Below are 26,837 nucleotides of genomic sequence, written 5' to 3' on the forward strand. Positions count from 1 at the left end.
ATTGCTCTCAATGCACATATACATAGACATAAATGCAGCTGAAAACAAGGAGCTTGACAGGTAAAAATATGTACAGATAAAAAGTATATATAGAGTCAATCATTTGCTAAATCTGTTAGGCCATCAGGTTAATTGTTAACCCTGTGAAATGTTTGGAAGAGATTGATCAATAAAGTTTTTAGAAGATAAACTTTATCTATCAAGAATAAATCACAACGTCACAATCATGTTCATGAGAAGAGGTAAAAATATTTTATTCCTAACTTTATGGGTGAGTTTCAAATCATGTCTATAGTTTTAATTTCATTGTTTTTGATACAAAAACCTCAACTCTGAAAGTGATTCATGTGTTAAAAGCCTATAAAAATGTAAGCATACGCACATTGTTTATTCACATGGGTATAAAAACCATTGGGTGTGTGTGTGTGTGTGAGCTTAATTGTTTTCCCCTGAAGGTGTGTGTGGTTGTGACGTTGCGCGCCCCTCTCCTGTCCCACAGCAGTGAACGCAGCACGGGGCTCATTCCTGCAGTGTCCCGCTGTCGGACGGTCTGTCGGCGGGCTGAGCTCGGAGGAGGCGCCGCGCTGTTAAAACTCCCAGGATTTATACTCTGCCATTTTGAGCAAAAAAAAACCGGCCGACATCAGCGTTCAGACGCGTCCATTAAAACACACAAGTCATGACTCCAAAGTGGTGAACTACCTCTGTGCATTTGTGAGTATTTCTCTCTTTTTTGTTGTTGTTGTTGTTGTTTTCGAGAGAGCTGCGTCGTCAAACGACTTTTTAAAAAACTTCTTTATTTAACGTGTTGGCTCAGTCTGCTGCTGTTGTTGTTGTGAGTAAAGAGCTGGTGCTCAGTGAAACGTGTGCAAAGTACGACAAAAGTAGTGACAACTTAACTCAGGACTATCAAAACAAAGGAGCAGAACCGGACCCAGAAGCGGGCCTCCGGGTCCGGGACGTGGGCCTGGCTCTGTTGTGGGTGACACCATGCTGGTACTGTTTTCTTTCTCCAGTCTGAGTTGCTATGGGCGAAAAAAAAGAAGAAGTTGTTGTTTACCGGTAATCCGGCATTTAGCAACCCATATGAAGATATATTTAATTTCTATTTATTGCAAATATATAGCAGCTTTTTATGTGCTAGATTTTTTTTTAAATAAATAAAAATAACTAAGTTACAGTTGCAGGATAATGGCAAATGCTAACACTCAGTGTAACAATAGCAACATTCATGAAGTTAGCAGACTAGCCTGTTGTCACAGCTAACATTTAACAAGCAAAAGCTACGGCTGTAAAACTCCTAAACTGTGCAGTTTTATTGCTTATGAGTTCAACTTTTTCTTTGCAAAATGAAGACGGGTGCACTAAAATATATATATCATGTGTGTTTTTTCCATTGCTTTTATTTTTAGCTCATCCCCCTGATGTCTGAGATCAAAATGAATCACAGCTATTTAAGTGAACTACATGGAAAGCAGTAGTGGAAACTGTCCCATTCATTTCTGTTTTTTTTGTGTTTTTTTTCCAGTCATGCTTTTTTAAACAGGAACAATGGGCTCTGGGGTTAATACAGCTAACATAACACTTTGTGTTTTAAGGTGCGAGGAGCTGGCTCTGCAGACAGCGCTGACACTGGAAATGGGTCATCACATTTTCAGCTCTGCGCTAGATCACACAGTCACTGTGGTCACAACAGTAGTACTCTCTTGTCAGATTAAACGGGGGCCAGCGTCCAAATGTGTTTATACACTCCTCTGAGGGCTCCGCTCTGTAGTGCGAGTATACAGGAAATATCTGGAGAATCTGACGGGAACACGTCTCGTTTAATCAGGAAGCATCTGTTTGCTGAGTTAAGAGTTCAAAAGTGTTTTCGGCAGTTTTAATTCTGCGACCAGTCATCGTGTGTCAGGAGATTGTTGAAAAGGACATCCTGTCGTCAAGCGATCTGCCCTCTCTATCATGCATGTACAGCAATTACAGTAGATAGGCCGAATAACAAGAACTCTCCACCAAACTGGACTAATGTTGAGATTACAAACACAGGTCATATGCGGTCGAATGTCAAGGAGGAGTTCTCTCATAACCCCATTCTGATTGCTGTTCCTCTTTATGGATCTAAATTTCTCCGTGCTTGTAATAAGCTGTCACGATATTCTGGACGCATGATATTCACGTGGTAATTAATTTAGAAGTTTTTGCATCTGTAATTGGAGAGCTGACTTGCCTCTTTTTTCTTTTTTTATAAAGCATCTATTCAGCAACATGTCATGACTCAGTGACTTCAGGAGTTAATGTCCACGAGGTGTGTACGTTATTTTTGCCAACCCCCGGGTTTTTGCAAGACTGGTAATTTATGTAAGTATAGTAATAATCAGCAATTACTGAGATGCTGCTGGGATTAGTCTGCTCTTTGTCTTAACTGCAGTGCTGTCATTTAACTGGGATCCAACTTTTACAGTACTTGTAAGAGAGACTTGAACACTGTGCAGTTCTTTTTATAGATGTGTGACCTTGTCTCGGGACGATAATAACAATGAAAAATAAGCTTGTAAAAGTAATCCCTCAGACGTTTCTATATGTTTCCAAAGTTTATAATTATTGTGATAATCTTAATCCTCCAGGTTCCTTCTTTGTCATTGTTTTGTCAGGTTTGTCACTGATAAATAACCAGACAGACCGGAGTTTATGACCTGTAAATCTAGTGTATTTTAAATATTTGATAAATTGACATTAAGATAATATTTGTTGTCAGTTCACACGAATAGAGTTGGCTGGTATTTCCTGTGTGCAAAAGCTGCTTGTCCCAGAGGAATGTGTGGAATGTATTCTTTTGTCCTCTGTAGATTTAGCACTCTCATTTCTCTACTCCCTGCTAGATAGCCCAGGAAGAGACAGCAGACTGGAAATGAGTCTGAAAAACTCCCTGTAACCCCCCTGTGGAGAGCTCATCCTTGTCCGTGCTCCATGTCTCTCTGAACAAAAGCTGGGGGGATTGTGTAAGTCTGAGAGGAGGGATGAACTCACAGAAAGGTCTGCATGCCGTTGCAAACATCCTCCTGTTAGAAAGATGTTCACAGCGTTTGACTGAAGACGTGTCAATCCTCTACCCTGAATCAGAGCCCCTCACTTCCCCGTTTATTTATAGCGAGAGGAACTGCCACTGGATGTCTCCTTCATGCAACTCATGGCTGTGATCTTGAAGGGAGGATGAAGGCTGTAATTAAGGCTTTCTGCTTTCAATTATTGTTTTCAAGATTTTTATGGGCAGATGAGGCTACAACATATTGAAAGCGGCTTCTCTGTGGCCTCTGAGCTGGATGTTCCTCAGAGCAGAGCTGCCAGCACATCAAAAGACAGATTGATTGACTAGCAGGCCATGATGATTGTATAAAGATTACAACATGTTTTCTCAAAGCCCATCGGCCAATTAGCCTGAATATAATTATTGTTTAGCAATATTCCCATGCGGTTTCAACATTTAATATTTATACTGACATGCAGTATGTTCTGCAGATCTATTATCAGAGAGGATGAAACACTCCTCTTACAGAAGGACCTTACACATACCAGAGTTGGTTTCTCTTACGAGCTGCTGTGCCACATTATACCTGGTTCCCACAGTTGACTTCATGCTGGTTAACGAGGCAGGCTCTTTGCCGCCATGGCTACTTTTCTCACACGCATTTTAGAGCAGGTTTGCTATTAAATATTTAGACTAAAACTCATATCGAAGCGCAGCGTGTCTAAAGTACAGAGCTTTACCTCATCAATTTCCATCATAAAACCGCTGAACTTCCAAAAGTTTCACACCGATGACCCAGCTTTTGAAAACAGACAAAGAAATGTTTGTTTTTCTCGGAACCCTTTTCTTTATCCTCCGTCTGCAGTAGGAGCTCCTAAAAAGTCATCATCTTTACAAATCTCAGATCGAGTGTGTAAGAATTTGATACAAAAGTCTTTTCACCTCCTGTGCAGATTTGGTTTGGCTTACAGAGATCCAGAGTGTCCTTAAGTCTAATCTTTGTTTTCCAAAGTCTAAATGACATTTGTACTGCACATCGCAGTGTATCCCATTACAATAAGAACTGCACTGTAATATTGTCCTCGCCCATGTATCATGATACAAAGAGCTTCAAGCCTACATTACAAACGCAGTTTAGGATGAAGGTCACAGTACTATGTCCTGTTCTGCGCTTTTTTTTATTAAATGAACTGAATCAAGAAAAGGAAAACAAGACTGGGAGCCTACAGCCATGCTAATACCTCTGAGTCTGTGCTGCACAGTGCAGCTTTGAGCTAAATGCTAACATCAGCTAATATGTTTGGTGATAATGCTAACATGCGGATAATTAGCAGGCGTGTTTACTGTGCTTAATATTTGAGTGTAGCATCTTAGCATAGTGATATTTGGTAATTGAAACTCAACCCAAAGTTCAGCTGATGCTGATGGGGATGTCGTTAGTTTTGTTTTGGCCATGAACTAAAGTGCTGGACTTCAGTGCTACACGTGACGTGTGTACAGTGCAGTTGTTTCTGTGAAATGATCCAACATGCATATATGATTATTTGAAAGGTGTATATAACTTTTTATTTCTAGTATAGCTTAGATTTCCTCTTATATTTCTTATTTAAGAGTATTTTCTTATTCACCTTGTGTACTGTGAATTACTGCAACGAGTGAATTCCCCCCCATGTGGGATTAATAGTCTACTTATCTGGGGGGCCGTGAATATAAAACATCATGACAATCAATCCAATTGTTGAGTTTCAGACGACCGACAGACATAGTCTTCCAAAAATGAACTCGATATCACAACATACGACAGTCCTTTCCAATTTGTCATAATTAATAGCAATAGCTGTTTCCTTTTACCTTGACTGATGTACATCTTCTTGTCTGTTTTCTTGCAGAGAAGAAGGCCTCTGAAGTGGGGGACAGTTAACCCAACAAAAGAGGAGTTCTTGCCTTGAACCGGTCATCAGTCCATTTCAGCCATGTGCTCCACAAATCACTCAAACTGGGTCACATTTGAAGATGACAACACACCACTCTCATCACCTCAGAAGCCCCTACAGTCATCTGGGCATGTCAAAGCATCAGTACCGCGTCCCAATGGTCTGAAATTAGTGCTTCCTCCTATCAGAGATACTTCCTGGAGTTTTAATAGTTCCCTGGAATCCCCTCAAAGCCACTCTAGTCTTAGTGGAAGTTCCTGTTTACCATGTAACACGCCCTTTTGCACTCCTGTGAGCGGGGTTCCTAGCAATGCGTCCCCATTTCACACCAACACGTGGGAAAAGAACAACTTCTTCAGGAGTTACTCCAGCACATCGAGCACCTCTGTTCCTTCTCCTGCACCAGAGGCACTGAATCAAACCTCAGATGGACCAAGCCCTTTCCCCTCTTTCCAGGGGAACTCAGGACACTATAACCCCTTCTGGGATGGATCTACACACAGTGCAGATGTGGATAGCTCCTCCTCAGACTCAGAAACTGACAACAGCCTACCACGTTTCTTTATTCGGACCAAAGATGGCAATGAGCCTCCCCGCGACCAACTCCAGAACTCCTTCTCCTACGTTTGCCACAAACTAGAAGGCCTACGAGCAGTGACGGACCACGAAACAAAGACAGAAAAAGATACGGAGAGGCGGCTAAGTTGCAAAAATGAGGTGTTCAACGAGGGTTCGTCTCAGTTTGTTCCTCGGGGTCTGTTTCGTAGCCAGAAGAGGGACGGCTGGTCTGTCATGATCAGGATTCCTGAAAAAAAGAACCGCATGTCCTCTCGACAGTGGGGGCCAATCTATCTCCGCCTGTTGCCGGGAGGTGTGCTGCAGATGTATTATGAGAAAGGTCTAGAGAAGCCATACAAAGAGTTCCAGCTTCTCCCTCAGTGTAGGATCTCAGATCTTAAACTAGAAAGCTACGGGGAGCACCGCAAAGTCCTCACGCTCAAGATAGAACATTTCTCATACACGGAAAAGAAACGCTTCCACCCGAAACCGGAGGTTAGTCATGAGCCGGAGGTAGAGCAGCTGCTCAAGTTCGGCTCCACAGTGCATGACGACATGGAGGACCTGGTAGTCTCCATGGAAGAGGAAATCTTCAAACTGAGTATGCCCCACCAGCAGAGGAAGCACTACGAGGAGCAGGAGCTGTCATTGCAGATCACTGATCACATCTGGGTACAACTGGATAAGTGTGGAAAAGTCATGGAGCGGACAGCTTTCACCCAGATACACTGTCTGTCTTTTCTGAACGGACTAGGCGATTGTTTTCTCGCCCTTAATGATCTCGGGCTGCTGCGTTTTGATTCCAGCTACGGGTCTGAAGAGGGCACTGAACTCTGGATGGAGATCACCGACTGCCATTTTCACAAATGTGTGAATGAGACGGAGTTTCAGAGGTCCCGGCTGATTAAGTTCTCACCTCCTGAAGCCTGCAGGGTGGAACTGATGCGGTACAAGACGATGACTTTAGGTTGCACAGAAATTCCCTTCTCCATCAAAGCTGTGGTCACAGTTCAGGGTGCCTATGTGGAGCTCCAGGCCTTCCTTAACATGTCGGCCACCTTCCTCTCTTCCATGAGGGTGTCGGACACGTATCCGCTGTGTGAGAACGTAGTGATCCGTGTGCCGGTGCCGGGTGACTGGGTCAAAGTGACACAGACGGTGGCCTTACTGCGACAGAGGTCACTGAAGGCTCGTATGAACAGGAATGCCTGTTTGGGTTATGTCAGCACTGCAGACTCGCAGCCGGTCATGCAGGTGACAGTTGGCACTGTCAAGTATGAGAATGTATATTCAGCGATCGTGTGGAGGATCGACAGATTGCCGGCAAAGAACACAGGTAACACATTTCTGAGATATTACGATTTAACCCCAACATGTACTTTCCTCATTAGCTCCTTGGCCTCTTGTGCATGTGTACAGAATGTTTGCCACTCAGTGGTGTAACACTCTAACTACAAGCGACCTTTTGTTTTCTCCTTTTGCAGCAGTGGATCATCCCCATTCATTTTCCTGCAAGCTAGAGCTGGGATCTGATCAGGAGATCCCAAGTGACTGGTACCCCTTTGTCACGATGGAATGTGAAATTATGGGCGCAGTTGTATCGCAGACCAAGGTGAAGTCACTGGGCACTACGAATGACATTCAGCCACAGAAACATGTGACCAGTTGGACACGCTATCATTGTCAGGTCAGCTGTTTTCATCATTTGGGTAACATATTGCTCAGGACATAATTAAGATAGATGAAGCTTTTTTTTTTTAATTATTATTATTGCAACTAACCTGTTTTTTCTTTTTTTAGGTGGAGGTGGAGAAGAAATGGATTGAAACAGAGTCACAGAGGCAATCTGGCTGTATGACACAGTGATAATTAAAGACGCTCTGACGAGGAAGTTATTCCTTTGGTTAAAGATATTTGCCAAAAGCTACCTAATGGCGAAAAGGGATGACAAACAAATGAACAAAAATGAGGGTGATGAGGGACTTTCTGCTTATATCCGGTGTCAAATTCATCTAATTACACATAGCATGGTAGTATTTCTCATGGAGGTTAACTGATCCTTTAACTATGACTGAATTAGTCTAGACCTAATAAACAATTTAACATGGTCCTTTTGCCTAGCACTTTACATTTAATAGATTTATTAACTGTAAGATTACAGTTTATATGAGTACTGTATATAAGCTTGCATTTGCATCATCTGCACTGCTCTCCAGAATGATTGGCATCCTTAATAAATGCCTTAATAAATGTATGCCAAACAGGCTGTATGAGAGAAACAGCTTAAGTAATGAGCAATATTTGCTGTGTTTGAGGAAAGCTAATTATGAGCAGATGTTTAAGGTCAGGCCCATTTGTTGCCCAGTGATTTTTTTTTTTTTTTTTTTTTTTTAAAGTTCACATGCAGCCAAACTGATTCATTTAGCTATGAAGTGGCAGTGGCAGAAAAAATTATGTAAAAAAAAAACTGGTGAAAAGGACTATAGTAATAGTTATAGTTGCACAAGAACATTGGTTTAAATGTGGGTCACATCATGTTGAGTCCCACAGAGCGGCAATTAGTCTGAAGTGACAATTATTTAGGACAATTTGCTTGAACTGACTCAGGTCATGGCAATTTACGAGCCAATGAAACTCAAATGTTCACAGCAACATCAGACAAAAAGATTAAATGATTTTAAAGATATTTTTGGGGCCTTTTCAAGCTTTATTTTGATAGAGACAGCTGAAGAGTGACAGGAAATTTGGAGAGAGAGAGAGACGGGGAATGACAACGCGGGAAAGAGCCACAGGTCGGATTCAAACCCTGGGCTTCCACAGCAAAGACTGAACCTTCACACATGGGGCGGCTGCTTTACCAACTGACCTAATGATTTTAACCCACATTACAAGTGCATCGGCCCAAATATCTACAGAATAATTACATATTTATCTAACTGTCCTGCTTTTGCCAAATACAGACACGAAGTCTTAAATTTACCATGCAACATAGGGTGATAATATTAATAATATTAATTTTCCTTTATTTCATTCATTCATTTTCAACTCATTACTTTTGTTGCTTACCTCAAGCTGATTTTTTGATTTTATACTAAGGTGGATTCTGGAGGACTGTTATTTTATTTAAACAAATCAAATCTTTTATTATATGATCTTTCTGCCTCTGGGTTGTGAATAGGTTGGATAAAAAAATATAAAGAATGGTGAAGCTTCATAGTGACCAACAAGGCTTTCAATTATGACTTTTGTGTATGAGGTACCTGGCTTAAGCTGGATATTATGTACATCAAGAGTAAAAATTGAATTAAACCTGAATGACTCATGGTGTGTTGGTTTTTACTACACTCTCCGGGTAGAATAGAAACACAATGTGAGTTTATACCTTGTTAAATTAAGTTCTGTTAAAGTCTAGCCTGCCTGTTAAACACAATGTGACGCTTGTGTTCAAAGATTCCCCACAGTAAAACAAAAGTTTGGAACAAACACCTCACTGGGTGTCAAGAGCACACAGCCTTAAACTCAGTTTTCTGCATCATCATCATCACAGACTGAGACATCCAGCAGTGAGTAATGATAGACTGCTGCTCAATAAATGACATGATTTGTAGGAAATGATCTTTTTAAAGTGCTGCTGCATGCTGAGTTTTATTTGATTAGCTGTGAGAGTGCACAGGTTCAGAGGAGTGAAGTATCTCAGCCTGAATTAAATTAATTTGCTTCTTTGGGAGCTCACTGCTGACAATCATAGTTTCAAACAATCCCCTGTGTTGATGAGTCACTTCTCGGCAGAGCCTCATCCTGGGACCCTTTGAGGTCCATAATTTCCAACAACTTTGGACTCTTTGCTAGCTTGTTTCTTCTTATTAGTTTTATGTATATTTTGTATCTTTGGGGCCTTTGTATTTACATTTTGAGATTTTTAACTTATGTTGTATGATCTGAAAGTCCATTCGGCCTTTAAACAAACACAAATATATGTTTCTCAAAATCAATGCATATTTTTGTGTTTCTAAACTCTACATTGTAATTAGAATAGGTTTCAGGGTTTTATATGAGTGAAATATTCCTCATAGACATACAATCAATCATAATGTAAAATTGGTCTTATATGGGAATAAAGAGAACATCATTTTATAATTCAGGCAGAGTTTCTGAGTCCAGACTAGCTCTGCCATGAAGTGACAGCTAAGTGCCTGTCAGTCTCTGCGACTGCGGTATCCACCAGGGTGTCTCATGTCTCTGCTTTTCACTGGCAGCACTCTCATCCTCCATCAGTGGAGTCAACCCACAGTGTTGAAGGAGGGCCAGGATTGCCAAGCAGATGCTTGGGGGGCGAAGCAAGAGGTCACAGCCCCTGCTGCTGCTGCCGCTACAAATCTATTGAACACCACGTTCAGAATGAAGTATTTTGTAAAGGTTGACTCCTGACATTGTTCACTCATGGGATCAGAGGCTGCACTAAGCTCCCAGCACTATATGGAAAAAGTGCAATTGAGTAACCTTTCTATTGAAAGAAACCAAAAAAAACAAGAGCTGGAAAGGTTGTGTTAGACATAAATGTTTGAGGAAATGAACCACGTTCTCTAAAACCACATGGAAGGATGTTTTTGTGTAGGTTTTAATATCATCTGTAATAAAGTCAGGTCCAGCAGGGTGGGTGTATGTAGCTGCAGCAGAGATTCTCACTGTAACCTTATTCAAATGTGACCAGATGAGCTTCACATGTTTGCTTTAGTAGGTAGATGGAGAATGAATGAGAAGCACAAACTTGGATTATATGAAATCAAATTATATTTGAATTGTAGGCGTGTGTGTATATATTTCAAACACATTTTAAGGTTATATTATAAAGAAAAAAAAAAGGTCTGGAAATATTTTCATGCTTTCTAACTAAACAAACATGAAGCTCTCAGCTCTAATCACGTCTCTCTGTGCAGCTTGATCACTTTCACCTGTGTGTGTGTGTGTGTGTGTGTGTGTGTGTGTGTGTGTGCACTTTTCATCAAGTCGGTCCATCAAAACTCTCTGACTTTATCCCCGTTAACTCCATGCATTGTGATTCAAATGAACGTTGTTACCGGACTACAGCTATTTATTTATTTTTTTGCCTTAAATCATGCTGAGCAATACAGGCCCAGTGGTAAGTAAAGCTGTTTTTTGTTGTTGTTTTTAAATCTAGTTTTGCTAAAGGCTAATAATAGCAAACCCGCCGTGTGATAGTCTGTACATATAGAGGACGTAGCCGAATAAACGCGGCCCTGAACGCACCATTTCTATTTAAATATGGGATATTTATTCTGAGCTTCAAGATATTTCTTTGTAAATATCTCAGTGCAGTTTAATACAGCATGTTGTCTAAAATCAGTTAGGTCACACATGGATCTTTCTGTCGCCTCTCCTCAATGATTTATTTATTCTCACATAACTCACATTTTTAACTTTTTGTTTTGAATTCACTTTTAAATGTGCAGTGAAGAATTTTAGCTAGAAAAACAGAGGCTGTTTTGTATATTTAATGTAACTCAAAATGAAGAGTGAGATATTAATGACCTACATATGAAGTGCATGAGTCTACATTTTGCATCAGGACTTAAAACATAAAATCAAACATATAGGTTACTAACTGGCTGTACTACAACTGCAGGCCAAACTCTACCTGTCCATAATCGATGATGTGATTGATAGTATGAGGGAGCTTTTCTTGGATGAAGGGCTTGAAGACCGCGTCCTGGACGATTTAAGACATGTGAGTTATATTCTACAAAACACTGCTTCATTTTTTTTAAAGATATATATAATGCACATCTTTGACTCAAGTTGTCAGTTACAGAAAGTTAGATCATCTAGTGGGGAAGTATCCGTCATACCATCAAGAAAGTCCTACACTGTGTCTTCTGTTGTGCAGCTTTGGGAGTCCAAGATGATGCAGTCAAAAGCAATGGAAGACTTCAGGAAAAACAACATCAACTCATCCAACTTTGTGCTGCAGCTCCCCGCCAATTACAGCCAGACAGATCAAGAGGTCACAGGTAACCCAGTATGTGTAAAGTTACATCAGATGATCTCAGTAAATACATATGTTCGGCATGAGTGTACATACAGCGAACAGACTGATGTAACTGAAGTGATTCGGAGGGAAGACGGCTCATTCGTTTGGTTTTTGTATCACTTGCTCTGCTCTGATTTTTGCTCTCAGCTTCAGTTGTGATGCCTGCAGGTCAGAATATCCACAGTTTTCAAAGACTCAAGGTAAGTGTTATCAAGATATACTGTGCATCACCTCTCCGACCTCTGTTGGTAGAGCAGCCGCCCCATGTGCGAAGGCTCAGTTCTTGCTGCGGAAGCCCAGGGTTCGAATCCGACCTGTGGCTCTTTCCCGCATGTCATTCCCCATCTCTCTCTCTCTCTCTCCCCGCATTCTTGTCACTCTTCAGCTGTCTCTATCCAATAAAGCTTGAAAAAGCCCCCCAATACTTTTTAAATTCAGCTTTAAAAATACAATCAAGTCAACAAAATTGAATTTGTAAATTTCAGACACTAAATTTCAGGCAAAAGAATTCAAATATGAACATCAGGGCCATCAAGGATACTTGTTCCTCCTCTTATTTGATCCCTTGGACCATATTCCAGACCTGTCTGATGGATTACATTTATTTTGTTTTTAAGATCAGAATTTGATCTATTTGGACAACAATTTACCAATGGGAAACAAAGATCACATAAAGCTAGTTAGATGATTGTCATAGTATTAATATATATTTAATTGCTTTATATAAAGTAGCATTTAAACTTCATTAGTATTCACCAGTTGTTAAATGTCAGGAGTGTTTCTTTTCTTATAAGATTCAAGTTATTATGTTGATCTCAGGGTTATGAGTTTATTACAGAGGCCATGCAGTCAAATACTATCTGACAAGAATCCGCACAGTTTGATTGATGAGCCCGGAGTTTTGCAGAAGATTATTGTGAATCGTTGCTGTTTTTAATATGCTGACTATGTTTCACTGTTTCATCGCAGAACAACTCAGAGACACTTGCTACTTTTTCTCTCCCTGCTGGGTTAGCTTACCCTGTGCAGATACCAGCTGGAGTCACTCTGCAAACAGCTTCTGGTACACAATGACTTTACCTGTTGTAGTAAACCAGAAATATCCTTTATCTAAATCTGTTGTAGGTTTTAGCATGTGCTAATGGGCTGAAATAACATTCTCTCTTCCCTTTTGTCTCCCTAAGGTCAACTTTACAAGGTTAATGTTCCTGTTGTGGTTACACAGGCCGCTGCAGGTCAGCAACCTGTGTCCCAACCCACACAGAGAGTCCCTGAGTGGAAAGAGACTCCTGCCCCTCAGTCAATTGCAGTCCCGCAAAATACCACTCATCAACAGGAGGTGGAGCCATCTCCTGTTTCAGCTGCTTCTGTCACACAGCCAGCACATCCAAAGGCCAACTTACCACCTGGTCAGGAGAACAACCCCCCCCAGAAACCACATGTTCCTGCTGTTGAGACCTCGCAGCTGCAGGGGGCCCACTCTCCAGAGACACTAGAAGAAAATGAGCCGAGTCCACATCCTGAACCTGTGAACCTCAGCATGACCGCCTCATCCAGTAGTCAGTTATTAGACTTCCAAATCGGCACCGAGGAGACTTTTACACAGGCGGCACAATTAAAGACCAGAGACATCGACGACATCCTGAAAGAAGTGATTGAGGAGGAGAGAGTAAAAGCCGAAAGGGCGAGGAGTCTAGCGCCTGCAAAGACTGACAACCAGTCTGAGGGAGTTCTCGGGGTAATCAGAAAAGAATGTTCCCCTTTTAAGCAAATACCAGGAACAGAAATAAGAAAAGTCCAAATGCTGAGGTGCAGCTGTGTATCTTGAATGAATTGAGTCTTGAGAGTTGGCAAAAAAAAATCAATACAGCTCCTGTATCTGTACACTTAATCTGTAGTTGGAGCCAGTAGCTGTTCATCTTAGCTTAGTATAAAGAATACAAACATGGGAAAAGAGGTTATGTACTGGTGGTATCCAGCCTTTTTGTTAAGCTAAGCAGCTGCTGGCTGTAGCATCATATTTTCTAGATTGTCACAAAGTAGCATTGATCTTCTCATCTCTCTGCAAGAAAGCAAAAAAGTGCATTTGCCAAAATGTGAAGCTATTGCTTTAAAGGATATTTCTGGTACTGGTTGCACTGTGGGAAGTGTAAGATATGTCGGCCTACTGTTGTTAACTTTATAGAAGTTCAGTCCTAAATTGGATTTATCTGAAATAAATGTGTCTATTTATGACAAACTTAACCATTCAATTATCCAACTGTCTCAAATTGTGTAAACGCAATTCATGCTGTTGCCAATTCAGTTATGTTTCTTCTTTCAATCCCTGCCAAGCTGGACCTGGACTACAACTACAGTGAACTGTCAGACATCGTTCAGCTGGACGGTCCTGCAGACAACTCTGACATCGAAGAGGAAGAGGGAGTACCCCTGGAAGAGAATGACTTTCTGGGTATAATCAACGCAGAGGCCATAAAGGCCCTGCAGGAAGGAGATGAGAGCAGCATCTCCTCCAGCAGTGACAGCGAGGGGGTGGATGAACTCGCTAATGTAGAGGAAGAGGTGAGAGGGACTGCGTTTGATATGGATTTTGTCACCGTTTATTATTTGCCACTAAAACATCTCTGCAAGGAAAACTCCAGCTAGTTTAATTTGTCACTTTTTATCAGTCATGCTTTGCTGTTATATTTTCCTTTGATTGCACTTTGTTTGTTTTCCCAATATGTACTTTCTGTCAATTAGGATCCTCTGAATTCAGGTGACGATGTGATTGAGCAGGACATCCCGGATCTCTTTGACACTGACAATGTAATTGTTTGCCAGTATGACAAAGTAAGAACGTTTTGGCCATTATTTACCTCTCAACAAAGCCCAGTGCTGAAGACCGACTCTTAATAATGTAACATTTTCTTTCTATTGCAGATTCACCGCAGTAAGAACCGCTGGAAGTTTCATTTAAAAGACGGAGTGATGTGTTACGGAGGCAGGGACTACGTGTTCTCTAAAGCTGTTGGGGAAGCCGAGTGGTAATGAGCTTCAGTTCTGCTGCAGACATCAGATAATCATGTTGAAAGAGGGTAAACTTATTTAAAAGGGAAAAACAATCAGTGAATTTAGACCCCCTGGTGGTGTAATTTGGCTCACGGAGCATGCAGTTAAAACACCACTGTGCAAAATCATTGATACTTTTTTTTTCAGTATGTAATTATCAGAGCAATACTGCAAGTCATTTACGATGTTACAGCCAATTACTTACAGCGGTGCTTCTAAATCCAATCTACTGCGACAAACAGCATGAATTTATGTTGTATAATATTTAGCTGAAAATAGTTTAATTTATTTATTTTATGAGGATCAAAACATTTTTTGACCTGGAATGTGTTTTCTTCTGTTCTGATCTCTGGAGATGCCTAATGTGCTGTTTGATTTTCAAACATTGTAATGTCTTGCCTTTAATCATGCTTCAAATACACTGAACTATACTGTGTGCTGCATTCTGTGAACCCTTTTATTTCTATACAACCCTCAAAGCTTGTTATGTTATTTTTATAATGAACCAAGACTAAGACGTTTTTTTTTTCCTTTTCACCCTTGAGATATATATAGATCTGAAAAAACATTTCTACTACACAAATGTTTGTTTTCTTGCTGGATATTTGTGAAAATTATTCAATCACGAAAGCTGGTAGAAATTTGCAACCCATAAGCGGGTATAATATTAAAATATAATATAAATATCAATATAAAAAAAATACTACTTTTCAGAGTTGTGCAAAGCGTACATTGAAATGATCCAAATCCAACATATTTGTCATATGTACAGTTTCCAAAGTGGATTTGATTAATAAGGCCAAACAGATTAGATGGAAACGGTGTTTATACAGGACAAGTCAGCAGTGTAACAAAAATAAAGGTTGTGCAGAGCAGTGCTTTGGGACAGGTTTCACTAAAGAAAGACGCAGTATGTTCTCTGAAAGGAAAGCTGTTGCTAAATGTGAAAGCAAATTGGGGAAAAAAAGATGGCTACCATAATTAATCACACAATTTTTCTTTTATTAAAATGTCTTATTGTGAAAATCAAGGCCATTTTGAACAGCAGTAATAGTTTTTGTAGAACAGGCATCAGCTTTAAGTCTCTGATGCTGCTCTTGCATGTCTGCAGTCTTAAAGTCTCCTGTGTAGAGCAGACTACACTAAAATCTATTTCTGAACTAAAGCAAAGATCACATTTACTTTTGTAGTCAAACTCAATCTCGACCTTTATAAAGACAGAAAAATAATCAATACTTGTACTATTGATCTGTAATAGAACTAAACATCTCTTGTCACATATTGATCTTAATGACATAAATGCTTTAAGACAGCTTTGCAAACAAACTGTTCTTTGTTCTTCATTCCTGCTCCATCCATCTGCTGCTACGTTGCCACGCTCACCGGTGCAGAAATAGAGGCTGCAGCACTTGCAGTCTTCAATTTGAGGTCTGTTCTCATTATGTACATATCTGTCTTTCAAAGGACTGACAAGCTCTTCACCCTGACCTAAAGTTTGAAGAAATGCTACATTTTTAGCCAGACAGCAGACACAGCGTTTAAGTTCATAATAAAATTGTCCATGCTGATGGTCATGTGGTGCCCTTGTTTAGAAAGCAACCCCTCATCTTAATGTGATAGGCATAGAAGCTGAGCGAGTGAGGTTTTCTGGTGGACATTTTTTGGGTAGAGTTGAGGTGTGACGCCAGTGTCTGTGACCTGTAGAAGTCAGTGTTGGCGATGCAGCAGCCGCAGCCACAGCGACTCAGCAGCAGGCACACGTCCCTCCTGAAGGCCCGTGTGAACAGTGTGTACAAGAAAGGGTTGCAGAGGGAGTTGAGTGGATAAAAGAGGATGAGCAGGATCTTTGAGTGAGACACGGTTATGAGGGGCATACACAGGGCTGCGGAGATGGCAAAGAAGGAGATCGGTGCCATGCACACAAAGTCCGTGAAAATGAGCACAGCCATGCGCTTGGCAATCTTGGTGTCTCCATGACGAGTGGAGTGCTCTGGGTTGTGAACACTCAGATATATGCATATGTAACAGTAACAGACGACCACGAAAGCCACAACGTTGAGTATGAGCACAGCCACAACATAAACCTGAGAGCCCAGTGTGTCGATGTCCATGGGCAGACAGATGCTCACTTTGCTGTAACTGCTGACCCCCACAAGAGGGAGTAGGGCAACCAGCAGAGAGAAGCCCCAGCCTGCCCCCATGATGGCCATGACATGATGCCTCCGCAGCCTCTTGTTGACATGCATGGCATTGGTGATGGTGTGCCAGCGTTCAAGGCTAATGACAGTCAGTGTATATACTGACAACTCACTGGAAAACACAGTCAGAAACCCTGCGATGCCACACCCAGGCCCTGTCTGCCAGTCCGTGGCATGGTTGTAGTACTTGTGACGGGAGTGGTAGTCCATGAAGGCAATGAGCATCAGGTAGAGCCCCATGCAGAGGTCAGCGACAGCCAAGTTACACATGAGAAATCTGGAGATGGTCAGCTTGTGTTTGCTAATTAGCAGGATAACCAGAACAGCCAGGTTCCCAGTCACAGCGAAAACCGTGATGATCCAGGTGAGACAGCGCAGGAAAGAAAAGCCTAGCAGGTCCTCACAAGGGTTAAAAGCATCTGGCTTTGGCGTGCACTTGACAAAGGGACTGTTGAAGCAATCAAATACCAGGTCTGGATATTGAAAGCTGATATCATCAATAATATTCACGCCATCTGCAGTGGGCTCTCTGAAGAAAACACAGATGATAAAATTACCATTCAAATCCCAGAGCAATGATCAAAGAAGACTATCTGTGTAAGGGACAGTATGCAAATCATAGGGAGGAGGGAAGTCTTCTTGCAAAATTTTCTCATCCCAAAGTTTGTGCGTTGTGTTTAATTATGTTTAAAAAGATCAAAATATTTGCATGAGTAAAGGAAAATGTGTCACAAATGATTAAACATGGCATATACATTTACAGTGACAACAATTGGTTCAAGAATAAAGAACGCGATATTTATCAAATCGGGCACATGCAACGCTGTTTTGTCCGTTCTCCATGCGGCTTCATACCCCAGCAGGAGCAGTTCAGAAGCGCAGCCAGACTTTGACTTTCAATTTTTCTTTGTTTATGTGCTTCTACCATGAGTAAATAGGCAGTGTACTTAAATAGTTTCCCTTTTGGCTGTTTTATGGTCGGTTTGCACAGGATGTTTTATTTTGAAAATCGACCAGGTTCATTATGCAGTTTGTGTGTCTGACTTCTAGCCAGCTTCTGGTGGAGTTTCAAACATTGACTAGAACAGCCACGATCAGCTCTGGCAGCCGTGGCGTACCTGGAACGCGTTGCATCTGTGCCCGGTGAAATTTAGAAACTAGAGTTTAGTTATTAACGGCTAGATGAGTTGCATAAATTCACTAGTGTCATATTATCTTGAGATATTGTTGCATTTTTTTTCCATCCTCCCCACCCGACTAATTTTAGTACAGTACCTGAATGGGCAGTGAAGTAACTTACATTTCAGTTTCGCTGAGATCACACAACTTTGTGAAGTTCTTTAAGGCACTTTCCCTTTAAATAAACAACAAAAACAAAATAGTAGAAAAGGTTAGACCACAACACAAAATGTCAATAAACTCAGCAGCTAATTACCAAACTACTGGTGATCTGTATTCAATGGACAGCGCTTTTGTTATGCAGATGTAAATGGATTTGTTAAATTGCTGGCAGCGGTTGTCGCTTACCTTTGTTTGCGTCGCCATGTGTGGAAAGCACAGCAGTGGCTCGGGTACGTGAGCTCGGCCTCAAGCAGCTCAGCCAGGCTCTCCAGTGGAGGGAGGGTCTTCAGAGCAAATGCAGAGCTGGCTTTCAGAGACCTCACCTGCCTCAACCCTTTAGGCGGGAGGGAACTCAGAACAGTCGAGGAAACATCCCTGAATCACACATGCAGAGAATACAGATATATTTTAGTCAAGATTAGTGGAATAAAGACCAATAAATAGAAGTGTTTTCATAAGGCATTGCCTCTAGAACAGCTTTGATATATCCTGTCTAGGATTGAATGTAATTTAAGTTTAGTTGGATGGTTACAAAGTATTTCCCTCTAGAAGAGCCATCATTTGGTTTTGTTGATGGTGGAAATGCTGTTTCAGGCTAAACTGCTCAATCTCCCACGGGTGTTCGAGGCAGCCAAGCCCTAATTTACAGTGTTTTCATATTCATCAAGCCAATGAGTAAATCACGCTGTTTTTTTCTAAAGAGATGCTCATTACAACAAAAATGCTTCATCACAGAATTTAGGTTGTAATTACTGACATTTACCAAAGGCTGAATACATTTCATCCAAAGCAAAATAACATTCTGGATCTACTTTGCTCCCTCATTTGATTGGATTACATGGAACCTGACATTCATCAAATCTAAAAATACCCAGAAGTACCTCATTGGACCCCACACAAGCAAAAGGAAGCCCTTTGGCATTTCCTATCTGTCAGTGAATACCACTGAGACTAATTCATAACCAAAATAAGAGGAAATTTCATATCTGCGATACAGGGTTGCTTGCAATCAGAGACCTTGTGTGCTGCATGCTCCCAGACTGGGCTGTTTGCTCACTAATCAGTATTCTGCAGTCCTGCCTGCCTTGTTGGTTGTTTACATAGACAGGCTGTCACCGCCCTAATGTTTATACAATAAAATGATAAACATTGTTATGAATATTAATCTTGCTTCGCTGACCCATTTCAAATATGGCCGCCTAATGCTGATTGAAACAAAAGATAATGTATGATTTTCCTCCCTCATGGTTTATTTAGCTATAATTACACATTTGCTTCTTTTGGACGGAGGTGTTCAGGTACAAGAGTATTAGTTGCGACTTTCATAAGGTTTACTCGTTTTACATTCATTTACATTTTCCATTTACATTTCATTTTTCAAACAAATAGTTTGCAGATGTATGTTTATCATGCATATTATATATAGGCTGCCTAGCAATCAAAAATGTATCCAATTAATACATGCTTTGTGATTAATTAATGTAAATGAATTGTATATATCTGACTTCTGAGCTTGCTGCCAAGTGCTTTGCATTAGATTACATTTGGGTAGGAGCACCGCTCTGTGCAACCTCTGCAGTCAGGAACCTTTGTCCTTCAAGCCTGAAACGTCATCTAGAACAAAAATTCCTGACTTCACAGAGCAGTGCTCCTATCAAATTTAGTAGTCTTTAGCCAACGTTCTGTCACCTGCTTCCATCACCTTTACAAAGCTACTGTGGACTACACTAATTATATATAATTATAGACTACATCATACATTCAACCATCTATTATAAAATATATATGAACTGTATGTTTATAGATTAACTACCCAACAGTATACAAAGTATTTTAAAATAGTGCTGCATGAATTATAACATCTAAATTACGCATGACTACACGTTTAAAAAAGGAAAACAATGTCTAAAAAATACCTGAAAGGGGCTATTCTGCATAATTTTTGCATAACTTTTGATACTTACGTCTATTTTGTTGTTAACATTTTAAGTTTAAATGTTTTCATTTGAAAACATTACATTTTTTTTATCTTCCTCATATTTCTATTAATTTTACCTAATGTTTTGTACTGTTTAACGTAAAATGAACCTGTTTCTGATTCTGTAATGGACTATATTTTTTATTTTTTTAAGTGTGGACAAAAACATTGTCATATGATCACCTCTTTAGTTGATATGGCATGTTATGCAAGCATTTATTACCTTTTTACAGAACATTAGTGTTTGTAGGCTGCTTAGTAAATGTACTGGTACTTAATTTAAACATTTAACTTTGCATTTCAGTCATGTTTTTGTGCTGAAACCTGTTGTGGTTCTTGAATACTTGATCGCTGACCTTTAAGCTGACTGCCACTTACAGAAAACTCGGACCTGTGGCTCCTTCAAAAGCATCTTCTTGGATGTCACTGAGATACCTGTTATCCCTCAAAATTCTGCAAAAGGCAAAGAAAACTCAAACACAAGTGACTTCCAGTTCAAACTGTAGTTTTGCATGCAATGTGAAAGAATATTTAAGATGACACGCAAATGGCCAACAATGCCCCAAACCATGTTTCATCAACTTTTTGTTTTCCCGACTTGACACTGAGGAAGATGAGCATTATTTTTGGACTGCAGGGTGTCTGCGTATATCTCGTCCCAATCAACATTCAGCAGTATGGGGCAGAGCAAGAAAACAACGGGGCATTCAATCTTTGTTTAGTCTTACATAACGTTTGTTTACTGGTACATTCAGTTTTTATGATTAGAAAAACAAAAGCATTAAACCTGAACTATGTGCTGTACGGACCTGTTGTGTTGTTGTTTTTTAGCTTGGTATGGGGGAGAAATCTGGATTATCAAAATGCTTACAGCGTGTTGAGCATGGTCCCGTTGAATGCATGAGATTTGATACTTCTGAAGCCGTTCCTAACCAGGTTCCTGCCAAGGACAAAATGTTATAAATTTTGGTTTGCTGTCAAAAGTACTTATCACCAAGGTCAAAGAACTGAACATCCAATTACATAAGCATATTAAGAAACATTAAAATACATTCTTAACAAATGGTGACAAATTGTTTCTTCGATAATGTGGTAACAAAAAAAACAAAAAAAAAAGGCTCATGCACTCACATGTCGACATACTCCTTTGCGATACCCTGAAAAGAATTGGCAGGAATGATGTCGATCCTCATGTTATCTGCCATTTCTCTGTACACAGAGGAGATAACATTCACTCAGGCTGTTTGGCAAAATTATCACTTAGACAAAATTATGTATATTCATACAAAAAAAAGAGCAGTTTTGATGAACTGTGACCCAGTCAGAGGATTTGCTGCAGGGTCGATGGCATCATGACATTGATAGATAAAAGTAGAACTGGGCTCAAAATAAACAACTTGGGCTCCACTTAGAGTTAGACCGTGACGAACATGCAGCAACATGCCGAAAGACACTAATCCAGTTTAGAAATGCTCTATTTTTAAAAAGTGGTTACTTACAGGATAATAATTGGCACCAAGGAAGAGATAGTTGTGAAGTCTGGGAAGTTTATCAGTCCCGTATTGGAGATGCTCCTGTGAAGATGAGCATCAAAGACAGATCATAATAAGGAGATAAGAACAAATCTTCAAAGTGTGCACTGAATGTCACAGAGTTGCAGATTGTCTCGGAGAAATTTCAGGAACTATTTTTGGGAAAACTTTCCAGGTTAAATATGCTCTATCATATCATGGCTTAACACATGTTTCTTCACATTTAACTCGAAGCGATGAATGCAAAATAAGTCCAAATATTATGTCAACTTAGAGGTCATAAGATTAGATCTGCAGCTCAGATTCTGGTTCACAGGGCTAACCGTGGTTCGTAGGTGACTGCAGGTGGTTGCTACAATAAAATTACTGCAAACTAGTCCAGACAGACCCTCCATGCCTATTTAATATTTCCATCTTTTAAAATTCATGCTCCAGGTTTATATCCCAGTTTTCTTTTTTTTTTTTTTTTTTTTTTTGCCAAACCTAACTCAAAATAACTGTGATGAAATCATTAGCTCGAATGCCCCTTTAACCCTTTAGTAACAAGTTTCCTTCTTACATTTCCCTGTTCATACAGTATCCTATTCAACGGTGCGAACAGTAACTCTCAATTTCTATTTGTCTGATGTTTGTCTTCATAACAAATACATAGCATGGGCCACACCAAGCTAGTGTACACACTATATGAACCTTTATACAAATACACACAACTCAACAAGAAAACAGACAGAGAATGATTACTAAAGTCATTACAATTGATCTTAAGGGGAACATAAGCCCATGCATTACATTTAATGACAATCTACTCAATAATAATAAAATATAATAACATTTTACTCAAAACCAGCTTAATCCTTGTCAGTCCTTGTCTACTTAATCCTGAAATAAAAGTCAGTGGATCACAAATGTCATCGCCCCTTGTGAACATGTCTACCAAACTTGGATGAGTATTTGCCCTAATTGAAAGCTTTATGTTTATGAAGTCATGTGACCATTGCTTGGCTGCAGAAAATGAGATTGTAATGACCCACCTGCTGGTCAGTGTTTAAATAGGTGAATAATAATAATAAAGTAAAACAGGACAACTTACAAATATTCCAGTTTAGGCAGGTCGGTGAAAGCTCCTTTTCCAATAACCCTCAGACTGTTGATATTCTGCACCGAACTGCAGGGATAACAACATAATAGGAAAAAGGTATCAATAATTGCTATCAGTTGTTGTCGACAAACAATCACAGCAAATGCCGTTCACACATCAGCTGTTCTGAAAGTCAAGGATTAAACACGCTGCTTTGTAACTGAGAGGCTAATCCTGTGAAACTTAAATGAGAAAACGAAACGCACACCAGCTGTTCAAATGAATAATTGCTTTCATCATGCAGTGTGAAGTTGACGTGTGGTGAAAAGTGAAGTGTCACTTACATTTGAGTCAGGCTGAGGAGGGAAAGGAAGGCATGTCTCCGTATCTGTGTGATGCAGTCACTCTGGGAAATCTCACTGTGGCACAAAGATTAACAAAAAAAATGTCACATCAGGGTAGTAGTGACTATAGAATTTTAGCAAAACAAAGAATTTCTTTCCTTCCTTAGATTTCAATGCACTTTTCTTAGAAATAGGACATAGTTGATTGATATTGGGATACAATCCATCAGGGAAATATTAAAATACCACCACCAACAATTCATACTTCTAGGGCACAACACACACATGCTTCACCTCATGTTTGGAAAATCTCCAAACATACATCACTGATGCATCTGGGCCAAGAAGACAAAGTGAAGACGTTTAAAAAGGAGGACTAAACAAAGACCTTCATAGACAAACAAAGTCAAAAAGACTTTTTGATTTGTCCTTGAACACTTTTGTTTTCTGATGGAGGCCGAGCTGACTTCCTTTTCTGAGCGGCTCTCCATCTTCTGTTTTGCAATCATGGTTTGAAAGACTCCCACTCTGCTGTAATCAGTCGACACTTCCCTGAAGATAACACCACTCTTCCATTTCAAACAAGGGAACAATTAAATCTCCTATCTGTACTGCTAACATTTTTTTTTTAACTGCATTATATAGTGTCGTAATTACCACTCACAGCTCATGAAAAGTGTTTTCACATGATCGCCTATAATGAGGCTGTGCTGTCATTTCCAGTTTGCGTCATCAGTGACACACAGAGCTCCTCATGTCATTCTACCTTGACACAGGTTTTATTGGCTAACTTGCTACGAGATGAGAAGACGAAGGATTGCAGCTTCAGGGCTCTAACCTCATTTAAACTTGAATGTATTTTATCACTTGGTACTGTTTTGCGATAGAGAGAAAATTGAAACATAATGAAGCTATCGCATGTAAGTACTGTATCTGAGTCTGATAAGACTTGTCCCCGAGGAGCGGAGAGAGCAAAGTCAAACACGCAAAACACAAAATTGAGATTGAGTTCATGTCAGGCTAACAAATGTAATCTGCTCATCAAACTGTTCGTGAAATATTAATTAAATGGTGAAACCCATTCAGTGAAACAATTTAGGGTAATGTAGATTTAAGACTTCAGGAGGATTTAATGGCTGGAAAAAAAAACATAAAGATGAGACATAAAGATAAATAAAGATGAGACAATTAATCAGCAATTAAGATGAAAACATGTGTTTGAGTGAGATATATCACTCCAATTGGATTTTTTATCCAGATGGCCATTTGAGCCAAGGAGTAGCTGATTACTTTGAGGTTTTGATCTACATTTTCACAGCTTTCTTCTCTTAATTAGATCAGGTCTAATGAAGAATGTTCATAACTTCTTCCTGATTCATGGATACATTCACCTCTTTGCAGATTATTCATGGCAAACATGGCAAAATAACAAACATACATAAACAATCACATCGAAGGCTGCTACCACAGAAAAAAGTATACTGCTAAAAGTAGAAAAAGTCATTTGTGTGTAATTCTACCTGTTTCAACAATGATGATTTATGCATGTGGGTGAGTGAGAAATTCTAAAGATATCAAAGTGAAGTCATGTTAAGGAGCAATGACTCATCTTTCACTGATGCTATTACTTAGCCTTAAAGGCATCTGTTAATAGACACTCCAAGAGCTGTAAACTATTTGATACTTTCTATATTTCTTACTGGTGCTACAACATATATTTACATAAACATATATGTAAATATATGTTTAAATAAACTGTCTGTGATGGAATTTTCCAATGTATGACTTTTTGATGCTTTGACCTCTTGCCCATCTAGACAGCAGCGAGGAACGTACAAAGTATGTCAAAACAGAGAAATAACTTTCCCTTCAAGAATTTCTGCACCTCAAGGGACTGTCTGTAAGCGTCCTCTAAGCACAGAGACTTCCTCTTTCATAGCCAGCTTGTATTTTATTAGAAATATCACGTACACACACTTTATTTGGAGAGCCTCACTGACGGACTGTTCCTAACAGCTCCTCTGCGCAGAAATAAATCTCATGTCAACTCTTTATTTCTGTAATTTCTCTGTGGTCTTTGGTAATGCAATAGATTTTTCTACGACATGTCCAATTCAACTTTATATGCTGTAATTTACTAACAAAGTTTACTTACTCTGTGAATGCTCTGCACACACAGACCAATAGGCGGCACTACAGGGAAACCATATTTTAACTATTTGGCAGTAAATTTCCCAAGGAGCATAGAATAAAATTTTATTCTGTCCCATACATTACATTTCCTTACAGTGAATCTGTTTGCAGCACCTGAACACATGACACATTATTGATAACATGACTGTAAATGTCAATTTAGGTGAAGCTTTATGTCCAAATTCTGGCAAAGTTTAAGACTGGCAACAAACAACATACATTTAGCTGCATCGGTTAGATAAATGCAGAATTTATCTGACTCATTTTTAAACTTTTTGCACAAGTCTAAATAGTCAGCATTCAGGGCTTATGTGTCTATCAGATAAACAGCTTTAACAGACATTAATTCATTTGGAGTATATTTCCTCACCCAACAAAAACATATTATTGTAACAGACTTACATTATTGTAATGTTGATGAGCTCCTTGAAGGCATGAGTGGGAACTTCTTTCAAGGGCAGATGAGTGAGCCTTCTGTAAGATTCATAAGTACAGACACAGAAATGGTTGTCCTTCAGAATTACAATTATAGTAAGTCATATAAGTTTAACCAAAACTCCTTATAGGAATGTTAGTAACAATAGAACGACTAAAAGTAAGGTAGAGAGAAGTCCATAAAGCACCACAAGGGGACTGATCAATGTATATACAAAATCTTTTTATTGGACTACAAATCACAATGAAGCCACAAAGTTGGGTCACTTACAGTCGAGGCACGGATGTCGCTCCTGCCCGGGAGGCCAGCTGAGTGTCTCTGCTGCATTGAAAAGTGTCGGCGCTGCAGCGGCAGATGGTCGGACAGGTAAAAGCCCAGCAGGAGCGCACATCCAGGACAGCGGAGAGAGAGACCAGGAGCCAGACCGCCCGGAGAGCCATGTGTGACACCGGGCCACTCACTACGGGGTTAAAGAAAAAAAAAAAGACTAAAACTCAGCTGCATCTCCTCAAAGTTTATGATATAAAACTTCTCTGGAAATCTGACATACCAGGCCAAAGCTGTATAATGTCGTGATCTTTAGTCCAGCTGCGCTTTCAGGATCCACTGCTGCCTTCACGTGCCGTCGTAATTGCGAGTATCCTTCCCGCCTGAGAGATCCCACCAAGTGAAGCACACGCGGAATTTTCTTTGACAGCTGAGCTGCAAAGATGTGACGTTTGGTGGGTGGAGACCATAAATGCTCTGTCAGATGCTGGTGATGTGGTGAAGCCATGCTGCCACTCATATTTGTGTTCATAGTAAATCAATTTCGAAAGGTGAAGAGTAACTTTTCACTCTTAGTTTGCAAATTAAAGTTTTTGTTATTGTTGTTTTTTTTTTTGCCAACATTAGCTTGCATTTAATAATTTTAAATTAAGATAAAGAACAGTGGGTTTGCAAGCATTTGTTCTATCATGTAGACTATAGATCTTTATTATATTTATTTATTTATAGATCTAGATTTAAGCACGTGTTCTTATCAAGGGAGGGAAGCCAGTGCAGAAGATCCCAAAAAATGCAGTTCCTCAAACGGCCACTTGAGGCTGGCTCCCAAGGGAGACAATCCCCATAAGCCATATTA

The 26,837-nt window shown here is 40.0% G+C and overlaps 2 protein-coding genes across 2 annotated transcripts; one reads left to right on the top strand and one right to left on the bottom strand.

The window, feature by feature from the left end:
• Positions 1-429: 429 nt before the first annotated feature.
• Positions 430-15,050, top strand: ston1 (stonin 1). Its single transcript, XM_019270232.2, has 11 exons — positions 430-714; positions 4,912-6,850; positions 6,999-7,201; positions 11,159-11,260; positions 11,420-11,543; positions 11,711-11,763; positions 12,533-12,626; positions 12,748-13,301; positions 13,898-14,125; positions 14,306-14,395; positions 14,486-15,050. The coding sequence occupies exons 2-11, from the start codon at positions 4,996-4,998 to the stop codon at positions 14,591-14,593; spliced, it is 3,411 nt and encodes a 1,136-aa protein (XP_019125777.2). The 5' UTR covers positions 430-714; positions 4,912-4,995; the 3' UTR covers positions 14,594-15,050.
• Positions 14,750-26,363, bottom strand: LOC104918681 (lutropin-choriogonadotropic hormone receptor). Its single transcript, XM_010730512.3, has 12 exons — positions 26,265-26,363; positions 25,985-26,174; positions 25,681-25,752; positions 23,086-23,160; positions 22,754-22,828; positions 21,631-21,705; positions 21,263-21,340; positions 21,003-21,071; positions 20,510-20,584; positions 18,340-18,528; positions 18,113-18,166; positions 14,750-17,341 (listed from the first exon to the last, which is right to left on the bottom strand). The coding sequence occupies exons 2-12, from the start codon at positions 26,152-26,154 to the stop codon at positions 16,186-16,188; spliced, it is 2,088 nt and encodes a 695-aa protein (XP_010728814.3). The 5' UTR covers positions 26,155-26,174; positions 26,265-26,363; the 3' UTR covers positions 14,750-16,185.
• Between the last annotated feature and the right edge of the window lie 474 nt (positions 26,364-26,837).

Source organism: Larimichthys crocea, chromosome III, assembly GCF_000972845.2.
Source record: "Larimichthys crocea isolate SSNF chromosome III, L_crocea_2.0, whole genome shotgun sequence".
Taxonomy (NCBI): domain Eukaryota; kingdom Metazoa; phylum Chordata; class Actinopteri; family Sciaenidae; genus Larimichthys; species Larimichthys crocea.